Below are 14,279 nucleotides of genomic sequence, written 5' to 3'. Positions count from 1 at the left end.
GTTCTCATTTGTTTAGGTGCCAGCACTCCACCTAAAATTGCACCTGAGAAGACACATGTGCTGCTTTGACTCCTGCTCTTGGTACCGCAACATTTTGGGAGATCTGGAGTTTCCAGACCTTATGAGTTTGCCCCAGTACCTGAACTCTGCAGGGACAGAACTGCACAGCATCCCCAGCTCTGCAGGGTGGATGGGGCGGCCAGGGGTACAATGACTCTACTCAGTGGAAGATGAGGGGCAGGAGGCTCAAGTTACCCCGAGGGGAAGGCTGACTGGACATAAGGAGAAAATTCTTCCCCACAAGAGCAGTGCAGCTCTGGGGTAGGGTCGGAGCATGTGCCCATGTCTCCATCCTTGGGGACCTTCAGAGCCTAGCTGTGCACAGCTCTGAGCAGCCCAACGCAGCTTTGAAGTTAGCTGTTTTTAGAGGCTGACTGGGTTAGAGACCTACAAAGGTCTCTCCCAACCCAGGTCATCCTTTGAATTTAATATGAATATGAAAAAAAATGCGTAAGGAAACACAGCACCATATTCACAGCACTGAAGAGTGACCCCAGGCCACTCTGTGTCCCACTGGCTGTCTTGGCTCCCTGGGGCTCAGGCCACCCTGTCAGTGCTTTCAGAAAGTTCCTCCAAAGTCTGCTCCTTTTGGAGCAGCAGCTGCATTGCACTGGCTGCTTCTTCCAGACCTGGGTTCACACACTTACCAAAGTTATTGAACAGTCACACCAAAATATCTGTCCTCAGTGCAGACACCTAGACCTAGGCAAAATTAAAAAAAAAAAAAAAAAAAAAAAAAAAAAAAAAGCAGAAATTCACTTTCGTCAAGGTTATCATTAGAATTTATTGATATGAGAGAAACTTCGTATGTCAGTGGAGGAACAGCACGTCCTGACATAACAGAAGGACAAAGCCCACCCAGGTGACATTACAGTGTTCTGGAACCTCTGAACTCCAAAACACAGGAGGTCACACACACGGCTGTGTATTACTCGGCTCTGTTTTCCAGGACAGGATGAAAACTCTCCAGCAATAACACCAACGCATGGCTGCATACATGACCACAACAGCTTTGACTCCTGTCGCCCACGCCAGGTACTTACAGCACACACGTGTGGCAGCAGCAGCTCACCCAGAGCCCCTCGGTCGAAGGGGGCAAACACCTGCTTTGTGGTGAGAGCCACCCGAGCCCGTGCAGCCCTCGCAGGGCATGAGATGCCTCGTGCTCCATCACGGGAAGGCTGCTCAGAGGACCAGCCCAGACCCTGATGCCTACACGCAGTCCGGGGACTCCCACAGCGACCTGCAGCAGGACGACTGGGGGCAGCTGGGAAGCTTCAGGACCAGCTTTGTTCTGCCTGGGGAGCAGACACAGCACACTCAGTCCTGGCGTCTGCCAACGCAGGGACAGGTTTTCTCTTTCAACGTAACAGCCATAATTATCCTCTTATTAGAGCTGTTTTGGCATTCCCTCCGTCAGCGGTGTCCGCTTACAGAGCTCGTAGCACAGACACGATGTAGCTCGTAGCACAGTGAACACTATGCTGCTGGCCAAGATAGGAATTATCTTTACAACCTTTACTGGAAATACATGTTATACTGGATGCTGTTTGAAAAAATAAGAAACAAAGAAACAAAAGTGCTGAACTTTAACCTCCCAGCTTATGAAATACTCAGTTTGGTCCGTAATATCTTGCTAAACAGTTACAAAGGGAATAGCAGAGTATTCCCCAGGCACCTGATAAATCCACAATGGATGTACTGTAGAAACAAGCTGAATTCTCTGACCCACTCCAAGGGTATTTCAGAGCCCTATAAAATACTCCAGAGAACGAGCCATTTGTGACACAACAAACAAAAAGACAACCCCGGTTCAAGGAGCAAGTTGTCTCGTGTTGTACAGGAAGCATCCAAAATCAGACGCAAAGCCACCCTGATCAGAACTGGCGGGATGTGGCAGTCCCACCCTGATGCCAGATTTGATCACAGCAGTAACAGAGCCTGGGCCGAAGTGCATCTGCCTGGCTGACAGCGCTAAACCTGCTGCAGACCTGAAGAGGGACTGCAGATGCTAGAAATAAATCCGAGTGTGTGCGCAGGTGCGTGCCGGCAATGGCACGTGCCCTGTTCCTTTTCCTCTCACGTGAGCTATGACAAATGACATAGCGGGGGCTGCTCTCAGCCATTCGCTTTCACCAAATCTAAGTTCCCCCTGCACACTTAACAGCATCAACTTAGAGATCTCATATTAATGGGTACTTATACAGGATTAATTGCACATCAGTCCATTGTGGCTACAAGTTCATTAGGCTAATAAATCTACGTAGTGACAGTAGTACAGTATCAGCTACTTTTCAATACAAACTCCCTACCCTAGCCTTAATTTGCAGGTCAAGAGAAGATCTACTGTAGTGACCTTCCTATGACCTTTAACATTCATTTTTTTAATTTTCTTTTTTCTAGAAAAAAAAATCCAGTGTGGGGAAAATGCACATATATAACAAAAGCAGTGCTTAACAACCACAGGAAAAAAGAACATGATCTTGGACTCTATCAGCATCCTCCGTAGACCCTGGTAGCATTACTTCCAAAGGGTTGCTAAATCCAGCTCCGTCAGTTCTCAAGTCTGTTAAACCATTTCCTAGCTCTAGTCAGTTCTAGTTTCTTACTATACATATCATCTCTAGCAAGAGCCTACAGAAACACTTGCTAATGTGCACAAGACTTCCATTTGATTTAATGGAATAGTTTTAGAAGACTGAAGTCTTTACTCCTACAAATCTGTTCTTGAATTGTGGCTCTCACTCAGGCTGGCGCCTTTCTGTTCCAACCAGGAGAGAGCTCCAAGTCCCTTGTAAAGTTTTACTCATTCGTCTTTCCCAAAGGCGTGTGGGTATCTAACAAAACCCCTCTCACAGTATTCCCAGGAAATGATTCAGAAGAGGAGATGATTTTTCAACCAAATGAGATCCTCTGGTCCTGCGCGTCAGACCATGGCCAATAGAACGAGCAGCTGCCATGGACGTCTCAATTAAATACGGTACAGTCAAGGGAGGAGAGCAAGGTGGCCTGACCATCTTCCTGTGAGGTACAGGCAAAGAGACACCAGAGTCACTCTGTTCTCAACAGTTTGTCTCTTTTTCTGGAGTCAAATGTTTGATTCCATTTGTTCTAGCAGGAAGTGGTGAATCATGTCAAAAGTGGGACGATCTTTTATATCCCTGCTCCAGCATTTCAGCATCAGGTCAAACACAGGGTTAGGGCACAGAGGAGTCTGGGAGAGATAGATCTGAAAAGAAGAATACAGCAAGTTCAGTGTTTGTTCCTTAAAAGAATCAAACCTTGACTAAACGAAAACCACAGGACAGCTTCGGTCTAGGCGTTACAAGACACAGCAGTCATGCAATGTTTGAAATCCATTAAGCGTGAATCTGGCAGTGGAGCCTGCATGGAGCTGCGACACCACCTCAGATGGCACTGCAGACACTTTGCCAACTTGTTTGATGAGCCGGTCATAAAACAGTCCTTTGTCCCACAGGAAACATGAATGCTTCAGAGAGACTTGTGTTCCAAGAGACAGAAAAACACAAACCAAAACTAAATTTACCACGATAAAATCCAAATACTTTCACTCACCGTAGACAACCCATGAGGCTTTCTAAGCATCGTGACAGCTTGTTAGCAGAGACAGAAAAAACACCTTTTAGAGCTTATCTACAGCACAGGTTGGCATTTTTTTTTTCTTTCCTCTCATTTCTATACACTGATCTTTTAGACTCTTCACTACATCATTAGTATCTGGGAGACAATGAATAAAACTTTGCATTTTTTTTTTATTTATTTCCCTTAATCCTTTAATGTATTTGATACTAAACGTCAATCTGGGGAGAAGAGCAAACAAATAGATATCCACTCTTGGGGTACAGCAATCATCAGTGGGCTGGATTGTCATGCTCTATTTACCGTCATCACTGATATTTGTGTTAAAGGGTACGAAGGCAAGAACAGTGGACTGTACACTCCTGCCTGGAGCAACAGAGGATAATGAGATAGAAAAGCCTTTCATCAACTAGGGATGGCCAAAAGCTCCTCAGCATAGTTGGAGATATCACAGGGAGTATCTAACCCCTGGGTGCTAATGATTCTTCCTTCCCCACCTCAGTGAGTGCTTCCTTGTCTTTCAGAGGAAACACTAAGGGCAGAAAAAACTGACAAAGCAAAAGGTTTGCGTAGGACAGTCCAGAAAAGCTAAGGAGGACAGTGCAAAGGCAGATTGAAGCAGAAGTGGCTTATAACACGGAAGAAGCACTGGACAGGCCAGGAGGCTCTTCCAGTGGGACTCCAAGAGAGGAAAGCCAGTCCAATGAGCCTGGACGAAGGGCAAGAGAGGTGGGACACGTCTGAAAAGAGGAGTAATAGAAGCAGGGACTTTTGCAGATAATGTAAGGCCAGCAGAAGGGTCTCAAGGAGATCAGTTTGGATGCAATCAAGGTCAAGTGAAGGAAGAAGTCACATTTGCTTTCTTACCTGCCTTCCCTGGCTCCGGAAGAACTCTCCTGTGTTCTCGATGACTTGCTCATCTGAGAGGAGGCTGTAAGGTTGCTCCTTACACAGTATGAACATCTCCCAGAGTGTGACCCCAAATGCCCAGACATCACTGGCAGTGGTGAACTTGCCCTGTGAACAGAGAGGATGTTGTAAGCCTGGTTTGCCCACAGTGCATGTTTAGCAAAGGCTGTTTCAGTCTGCTCTCTCTAAACACGAGGATTCACACCTGGGAAAACACTCTCCATAAAGACAGTAGAGCAGGTGACCTGCTCCGAGCAATGCACAAAGGGACCAAAGCACAACATTGCTGCTTTGCAGGGCAGGAGCACCATGTCTTTGTGGACCCATGGCACCTAATAAGGTGCAGCTTTCACTGGGGCAAACCTCTTGAAACAGGGGGCAAGTCTCAGAGAAAGTTAGCAACTTACTGTCCCTCTTGAGGAAGTCTGCATTTGCCTCCAGCAGTAGCACAATGCTGTAGGCTGTGGCAGCAGGGTGGAGAGCTGCTGCCTACCTCCACCCAAAGCACAGCAGTGCAGTACAGAAAAACCTTTGAACAAGGAGCAAAGCCCTAGGGGTGAAAGCAGAGCTGAAGCAGGCTCTTAGAGGAAGGCCAGGATAATTTTGATCTTTGTACATGTAAAAGTTGGTGACAGTCAGCTCTCTGCCCTGTTTTGTGTCTTTAAAAAAATGTGCCCAAACTGGATGTGTTTGGAACAATACGTTTTTGAAGGAAAAAGAAGCTAAAGATTGCTCACAAAATAACACACAACAATCGGGGGCGGGAGGGCCTGTTTTGTCAGAAAACAGCCCAGACCCGGATTGTCCAGGCTTATCTGGCAACCCTGGTAGGCTGCAAAGGTTTGGAAGAAATTCACACAAGAAAGGAGAGGAGTGATTTATAGTCTAGATGAAGCTGTAACCATGAAAAGAAGGTGAACTTAAAAAAAAGTTGAGGCCCATCAGCCTTTAATGGCAGCCATAATTACAATACCCCCTCCAAGTACATAGAAAAATTGTAAGGAAGTATAACTACATGACCTAACGACTTGTTTGAGAAAGAAATATTGGGATGAATACTAGGAATCGCCTCTGGATTGGGTGTGTTTGGGTTGCTGAACAGTCTCCTGAGGGGAGCCAGCAGGACCCTTAAACTCAAAACAAAACCTCAACCTCAAGCCCAGACTTGGCACTTGATGCTCGTCAAATTTTGTTCCTGCCCCTCCAGGCTTCACAGCTGGGGAAGCAAGCTCAGAAAGGCGAGTTGCTTATGACTCCAGCAGGAATCCTGAATGTCAGAAACAGAACACAAATTAGGCTCCAGATGTGCCTAATTTGCAAGGGCACCCTCCTTTTCCAGGCTATTAGATTTAGGTATGTCCAACATAACCCAACAGACAACTCACCAGAGGCCATTTGTAGCTGTAAAGGCTGTTACACATATATGTCACAAATTCAGGGGTACACTGAGAACCAGAGGAAGGGAGACAGAATGGTTTTGTGCAGTGCCTACCAGGAGGATGCTTTCCCAGGCCATCCAACGTATCGGCAGTACCGCTCTGCCCTGGATACGGTAGTAATCCCCACTGTAAAGATTCCTGCTCATGCCAAAGTCTGCGATCTTGATGGTGTAGTTGTTTCCCACCAGGCAGTTGCGAGTTGCCAGGTCTCTGTGCACGAAGTTCAGAGATGCTAAATATTTCATTCCAGAGGCAATCTGGGTGGCCATGTACAGCAGGTTAGAGTAGCTGCATTGAAAGATGACAAAACAAAGTCAGTACATTTCTTGGCACTCAACTCTTACTTGGCATTTCTTACTGCTTTACCTTGCATTTGATGTATTACAGTGACCTGACATTTTATTTTTTGCCCTAACAGCAAAACTAAACTGTCTAGGGCACTAACATCTCAACCTGCCAGGCTAGGCCAAGTTCCTGAGCTGCAGAAGCAAGAACAGACAACCTGTCCCTGAAATTCAGGGCCCTTAGGATTTGAAATCCCTTAGGTATTTAATATCAAGCATTACTACCAAGATTTTCAAAGAGATCATGCAACAAAGCACCAACTTTTCATAGAAAGCCAGGAAAAATGAAGCTGTACAATCTCAGAATTTCAAGTCTTAAAAATTGCCAAGTTTAGTATTTCAAACCGTCATTATCACATACTTATATCAGTAAGCATGTGACATAACATTTAAGAGAGCTTACTTTTTATGTTTAATATAACTATGTAAACTGATGTATTACCCACTTGTTAAAATTTCAATTTTCCCATTACCAAAATGAAGATAATTTTAATAAAGTTGCACAATACACAGACAGAATGTGGACCACCTGACTTTCAGCATTCTTCACACACCATTATTTTGTGATGCCCAGCTTTTCCCACTGTGCATGCTCAAACACTTCATAAACAAGCACTTGTCAAAACAAATCTAATGAGCTGTTCACAGTTAGTGTTTCTCTGTTAAGCTCAGGAAATAAAAAGCCATACTCAGTGTTCTTGTGGCAATGACAAAAGCTTTATCATTTTATCTAAATTATAACAACCTATCTAATGATAACATACCCAACCTACCTGTTCTAACCAACAGCTAAACTGCTGCTACAAAGCTCCAGAGGCAGCCCCTCTCCCCTGACACAGCACTGGCCGGAGGGTCTGGGCACCACTTCCCTCCCAGCCTTCCAGCACAGTGACCACCACAGCCCACCCAGGTGACACTCAGCCCTGTCCCATCGTCAGCTCAATGCTTCTGATCTGCATGGACCCATCACGTCCCCAGAGAAGGAACTCTTTTACCTTGTCAACCTGGCTGTTGGCTTTCTGCTTCATAGGGGGCTTAGCCTCCAGGCCCTACCTTCTCCCTTCCCCCTGATCAGCTGCCGTTTTGTCTCCCTGCTTGGTGATGCTCCTATTCCAATCCAAGATGCCCAGTCCACCCCATCCCCTCTGCATCCTGGCAGGACTTGTCAGCAGCTCTCTTCTGGCTCCCAGTGCCCAGAGCAAGCAGCTCTGCATACAGAGGAGCAGACACTTCTCAGCAGACTCATCTTCATGACTTGCTACATAGCCAGAGAGGCAGTGGGAGATGCATTTCAAACACCGAGGAGCTGTACGGACAGCTGGACCTTGCCACATCAACCAGACACCCAAAGGAACTGGCAGAGAGACAAGCTGCACTCTTTGGCATGGGGATTCATTTCAGTATCAGTAACTAACTCCTACACAGACAGACATCTGAGCCAGCCACACAGGCTTCCTTTAACGTGAAACTCTATCTGCTTGGGAGGGACAAAAGGAGAGGATGAAAGAGCAGCTGGAAGAGAAAGGAAAACTTATGGGTAGGGCCAAGTAATGGAAAGCAGGGAAGAACCCCGTGAATGTCAGTGCTGAAGTCAGATGAAAGGTGAGGAGGAGAAGAAAAAAGATAGTCTGAAACTATGGCCAGGAAAAAAAAAAGAGAAACCGAGTCTAGAGGCAAAAGCTCTTTCAACTGTGTGGAAGAGACAGGAGAGAGCTGGAACATGCGTCAACTCAGATGTAAATCCTCTCCCATCCTACAGCAGCTCCTGATGTGTCATGACCCTATATGTTGCCTGTTTAACATTCCCAGACAGGACCACTAACCACTGCCAGCTACTGGCAGAAGCAGGGGTGTTGTCTAGACATGGTAAGACACAGACATCTCCTGTCCAGTCCATCAACAGAACTTGCTCTGCCTAACTGCCTAGCTCTTTAACTGTAAATAAATCTATTTCTTTGTGGGCGTACATGCCAAAGGCTAAGCAATACAGTGATTTCTTGTCAGTTTTCTTTTATGAAGCCAAGTACATGATAGCTGTATGTGCAACTCTCATCTGTGAGGAACAAGTTTCTGCAATAGTAGAGATGTTTTCATGTTAGATTTAATCCTTCCACAGAGGAGGGAGATAAATGTCACTGCGGACAGAAAACGTTTGTCTTTGCCAGTGAAATATTCTCCTTCTGTCAGCTGATGAAATCTTTCCTTCAATGAAGCTCCACACTCAGCTTCCCTTACATAATGTTTTTAGGCATCCAGAGAATGTACAAAACATCTCAGAAGTCTAAGAGAAATTCTTGATTTTCATCCCAAAACTCTAGCTGCAATGCATCTGGTTTGCCACTTAATGAAATATTTGATGTGAGCCCACTAATGTAAACAGATGGGTACATCAGTAAACAACATATGTCAGATGGTCACTGTGACCAGAACAGCCCCCAGGCAGGGACACTTCACAGGAACATGCATCTCTGGAGGCCTCAAGAACAATGTCCCATGCAAAGTGGGACTAGTGCCCACAGTATGTGCTGTGGCAGTGGCCAGGCTGGAAGGTCGCTGCCTGGAAAGCACGGCACAAGGAACTGGCAGCTCTGTATCACCAATTTGTCCTACGTATGGGCAGCTCCTCTTACCTGACACAGGGAATGTTGTTTGAAATTGCAAATTTACTGTAGATCTCCCTCTGTGACAGGAACTGATTGAGGTCTCCATTCTCCATGTACTCTGTTATCATGCACAGTGGGTCATCTCGCACGCACACCCCCAGAAGCCGGATGATATTTGGGTTCTTCAGCCGTGACATGATTTTGATCTCTTTCAGGAAATCATTTCTTGTAAAACAGAAAACGAAGGTTTGAGTCCTAAACTATTCCTTGGTTTAAAGAAAGCAAAAGCAGCATGTAAGAAAGTCCCTGACCACAGAGACTTTTACACATCTGCATACAGGGAGTTTGAGAGATGGTTCTGGGCTTGTGTGCAGCATCTACCCCTTCCCCAGCAAACAGGATTAATACAGCATTTCAGTTTGACATCATCTGTTCCTACCGTCAGCTCTCTGCTTACATCCTGTTCTTTACACAAACACTCAGCACCCTCCGAGGCTTTTCTCTTACAGAGTCAATAGTGTTAAACCATGTGAAACTGTTGCCTGGGGAGTATTTGCTTTCCTTCTCAGGTGGTTGGCATTGGGGATGTACTTACCTGGCTGTTTTGTTGACATCTGATCTTAGCATCTTCACTGCTACTAGAACCGGCTGGTGAGTGAATTCTGAAGAAGAGACCCCCAGGAACTCCAGCAGGCCATCAGCTTCACAGAGGTGTACCTGCAGAAAGCAACGGCAGATATGAGAGCAGGCACACGCAGAAAGCCAGAGCAAAACGACACACTGAGGTCATCAATTCGGTCAGCGCTGGTAGAATGACCAAGTGAATGATCTAATGGAAGTGACATTGTTCTGATGACAAATAGCCCATAGATTGGCCAAAAATCCTGAACAAGACTGTGTGTGTACACTATGTAGCCCACAATGCAGAAAGAGACATGGATTGCAGCCTGATGGGTCCCCACGGCATTGAATTTACTCCACACATGTAGATCATCGGCTCAGTACATGACTGGGGGTCCAATTTGCCCAGCAAACACTGGAGATATTCAGGAAGGCCCCTATGCCTGGAGCTGCCTGCGTTATGATGCATGTGCATGCAGACTACGTGGCTGCAGCACACTTGGCATGTATCACAACACAACAGCTGTACACGTACAGAATTGTCCTGCAGCCTAGCCTGGCTTGAGTCACTGCTCAGACTTAACTGAGGAGTGTCCAGAAATTACAGACAGCTTTCCAAAACCCTTTAATTCCAGAAAAAAGGGGAGTAGTGCATGTGTGTGTGTGGTGTGAACACCTCACCTGTGAATGCACTCAAAGGTGAAGAGGTGAATGCTCTTAGGAAAGCACAGAATCCAAAGTCTTTTCACATCAAAAAAAAAAAAAAACACATTAAAGACATGAAATTACTGCTAGGGTTGTAGAAAAGAGAAGTTGGGGGAAGGGATGCAATAAAACATTTGCTTAAGAAGTTATCAGAATGCACATTTAAGAGAACTGGACAAGAAATGCTGTAGTAGGTAAAACAGACTGAGTGCGCAGGATAGGAAAAAGGACTGAAGGAGGGGAGCAGACCAGATGTGCTAGCAGAAAGGTGAACATAATGAGAGCTTAATTTTATATCACTTATGTATGTTATATTGTTTATATATTTTACAATGCATCAAGAACTTATGCAAGAAACATGGTGAAGAGAAAGAGGAGACAGCACAGAAAATGGATAAAGCTACAATTCAGAAACAGAAGTACAAGAAGGCTGCTGCAGTTACATGGAGAATGAAATCTGCTGGGGTGAAAGTACAGTCATGAGACTCACTCTCCTTAAATTCTGAAAGTCTAGCAACAACATCAAGTAGAGACCAGCTGTACAAGCCAGGAATAAGAAAGAGCCATGGTAGGTAGTGAGGACCTGTATTTTAAGTGCTCATAGTGCCTCACTGAGTCCAGAAAGTAGATAGTTAGGAGCAGAAAAAAAATGCTGTGAAAGTTATGGAAGCCCCGGGTGAGAAGTGAAAAAAGCATGAATGAGACATGTTGCTAGAAGCAAAATTGCACACTAAGCTGGAGCAGAGGAGCAGAGCATAGGACCAGTTTGGTGAGACTACAAAGGTGAGAAGCAGAGAAGGGAGCACAGTGATGCAGCATATTTGCAAAAATGAGGAAAAGAGCCTGTGATGCAAGGAAAGAAACAGGCCATGAATCAAACTCCAAGAAAAACGGGGATGAAGAGCCTGTCTGCTGCTGTTTAACAACACAAAGGAGGAGGAGGAGAAAGCTTTGACAGTTACTAGAAGAAAAGGAATGAGTAGAAAAGAAAAACCAGAAGCAAAACAGTGAGGAAAAAAAAACAACAACTCATGTTGGAGTACAAACCAAGACTGCAGGATTCACACCACAAAAGGGGCTGCACTAACAGCCAGGTGAAGAGATTGAGGATGTTAGCACCTCTCCAGTACTCTGATTAATCCAGAAAGAAGTGAGGGGGACAAGGAGAGAGGCTGGGGCAGGGAAAGTGCGCTGTCAGTAGGAAGGAACAAAAAATATTGAATGAAAAGTATGGACATCCACAGATGAGAAAGCAGTCAGTAAAGGGCTGTGCTTTGCCAAAATGTAGCTAACAGAAATTTTAAGGTTGTGTTTGAGGAAAAGCTGGGGAGGATAAAAGAGAGGAAGAGAGAGCAAACAAGGGGAAAATCTGGCTCAGTAATGTGTGGATGCAAAGCAGGGAGTGAAGAAAAAGAGAGGGGAAGACATTCACAGCTCAAAAGAGGCCCAAGAAGTAAAGAGAGAGCTTGGCAGGAGACAGATGCATGTATCATGCTGCCTGAGGCTTCTGACACAGACTGGGACTTGAGCAAGCAGTGATGCCAGAAAATATGCAAGGTCACCACAATGCCTGGACAATGTCTGTCTTGGCCAGGGCCAACGTGCAGAGCCCCATCACAACCTCCACCTGTTAATGTGAAAGCTCTTTTTACACCCAGGATGAGTCTGCCTTGGTTGGAATCACTGCTGGAGTTGACGCTAATCACACGTTTGAGGTGTCCATGGAAAAGCATGAAACAGTCTGAACTCTCACTCCCAGGCCTCTTCTGTAGGGCCATAAATAGGGATAAAGGCAGCAAACAGCCACGTGTTTGTAAAGCTCATGTGCTATGAAAGACTCACACATGGCACTGGGCAGCAGCCTCAGAGGTGCAGAACTGGGTTCTCTGAAGCCTACGCTAAAGGACATCAGTGTAACTGAGCCACCTGGTCTAGGGGAAGGTGTCCCTGCCCATGGCAGGATGGTTGGAACTCAACGATCTTTAGAGGTCCCTTCCTACCCAAACCGTTCTACGACTCTAGAGCAAGGACACGTACTAAATACAATACTGGGATGCAGGTCCCCCAGTCCCTGTGTATGCAGCTGTGCCAGAGAGGCAGCTGAGAGGATTCGCTGTGCTACCCAACTCCTTCCTGTTAGAGAAAGCATGGAAGAGAATGGCTGTACCTCTCCAAACTGTCCTTCTCCCAGCTTCTCCTTGAGTCGTAGCTGCTGCCGTGGGAATTCGCCTACTGAGATGTCCTTCTTGGTAAGTGAATCCACCGTGAGGGCTGGGACTGCATACATGTTGTTGCCTGTCACGCCTTGGAGGTGGACAATATCCGTTTCAGCGTAGTGAGGAACATTGTTCTGAAAGCCTTGGTGAGGAGTAGACTTGGTCAGGTCAGGCTCAGCATAGTCCCCGCTGCACACTGAGGACAAAACAGAGACGGGGGGAGTCAGACACTCTCGCTGCCTTAAAACCAGTATAGCCTGGCCTCCACTCCTCTGAACCCTGCAGGCCTCTGGGAGCTAAGCCCAGCTGCACACCTGCTAACCATACACCAGCGTGCATTGAGATGGAAGACTGCACTTTGTTTTAACTAGGGCTTAAACCAGGACGAGCTGCACTTCTTCCAACTCCAGAACAAATGCCTGTGAGTTGTGAGTGAATTTGTGTTAATCAGTTCCCTGATCCATCCAGAGAGCTAAAATTCTTGCCCAGACATGGAGGCATGAGTCTGAAGTGGTTACTTGTTTCTGATTCATCCTAAATTTGATCTGTTCCTCTTACCTGACGTACAGAATGTTGCTTGCAACATCAAACTTGCTCTAGATTCCTCTCTGGAGATTGAAGTCTCCATTTTCTACGTGCTCTGTTATCATGGTACCCTATACCTCTTACAGCTTATTCACATAAACACCATGGGATAACTCTTTATAATTAACTCCCTGTACGGTCAGTAATACCCAGAACTATCGTTCTGCTTTAAATTCACATCCTGACTCAGTCCAAATCAATCTCCTTCTGTAGCATAATGCTGGACCTTAGCATGTTGTTGGTGCTTGAGGAATGCAGCACTGCCCTTACACTCGTTAATCAGCAGTGCCATCACAGAGTACAAAAGCCTCTTGGACGTGTTCCCTTCTATGTGCATCCAAAAGCTCCCCAGGGGCTGGAAGCCAGTGCAGCACTGACAACCCCCTGCTGCATTTGCCTCTGCTTTTTCTATGGGAATTTCAAAGACTTTGCTGCAGGGAGAGGTGCTAAAGGCCTTCTCCTCTTCCACCAGCCAGTCTGGGCAGCCTGGGAGTGCTGCAGGCAGTGATTCCATTGCCAAGGGGCTGAGACAAACGATGACTTGCTGTTGTACTTGCCAAAACCAGCTCCTAGAAGATGACCTGGCTAACGTATAAACAATCTTTAAAGAGAATAATAAAAGGCCACCACCCTCTAGTGGGGCTGGTGCTTCATCTACCAAGGTTATGTACTAAAAAGTTTCAGAACTTCACAATACTGTCTTAGGTCCCTGGGTTAGTACTGCATTGTAGTCAGAGAAGATTAGTCAGAGACTGAAAACTGGCACACACTCACAGGTGAGGGAAATAGTAAAAGAATAAATACCTAACTTCTGGTGACTGATGGTTATATTACCTGAATCCTCTGCACTTTGGGAGAGCTCTGGAAGCTTATGGAGCAGTGTAGCTGGTTGATGATATTCCAAATCCAGTGGAAAAGCACGTTCATAGGTGGGATTTGACTGGTGGATCTGTGTCTGGTTGTTGGCAATGGTGTAGCTATAGAAGGAGAGGCGAACTGTGGCATCTTCCTCCAGGATTCGGCGTGGGGCCTTCCAAAAAAGAGAAAAAAACTGCTGAGGTGATGCTCAGTTGTTGAGTAATGTACTGGCTGCAACTGCAGCAATTTCCAGTAATGTCTTGGATAGGACCTGCATCCTCCCCTGCTGTGGGAAGAGATTTAGCTACTAGATAGAGCAGGGAAAACCCTGTACTTCCC

The 14,279-nt window shown here is 46.0% G+C and overlaps 1 protein-coding gene across 4 annotated transcripts in view; it reads right to left on the bottom strand.

Annotated features, from left to right (window-relative positions):
- Nucleotides 1-802: 802 nt before the first annotated feature.
- The window catches only part of LOC309885626 (discoidin domain-containing receptor 2-like), a 58,015-nt gene continuing 44,538 nt past the window's right edge, over nucleotides 803-14,279 (bottom strand). For all 4 annotated transcript variants that reach the window (XM_082775798.1, XM_082775799.1, XM_082775796.1 and 1 more), the window contains 7 exons: nucleotides 13,917-14,112; nucleotides 12,449-12,693; nucleotides 9,551-9,672; nucleotides 8,983-9,180; nucleotides 6,062-6,296; nucleotides 4,528-4,677; nucleotides 803-3,289 (listed from right to left, as the gene is read on the bottom strand). In XM_082775798.1, coding sequence (XP_082631924.1) covers nucleotides 3,149-3,289; nucleotides 4,528-4,677; nucleotides 6,062-6,296; nucleotides 8,983-9,180; nucleotides 9,551-9,672; nucleotides 12,449-12,693; nucleotides 13,917-14,112 — 1,287 coding nt within the window. In that variant the 3' untranslated portion in view covers nucleotides 803-3,148. The remainder of the gene's footprint in view (nucleotides 3,290-4,527; nucleotides 4,678-6,061; nucleotides 6,297-8,982; nucleotides 9,181-9,550; nucleotides 9,673-12,448; nucleotides 12,694-13,916; nucleotides 14,113-14,279) is intronic.

This window comes from Aythya marila (assembly GCF_965140915.1).
Source record: "Aythya marila genome assembly, chromosome: 19".
NCBI classification, from domain to species: Eukaryota; Metazoa; Chordata; class Aves; order Anseriformes; family Anatidae; genus Aythya; species Aythya marila.
This window is presented reverse-complemented; position numbering and strand designations above follow the sequence as displayed.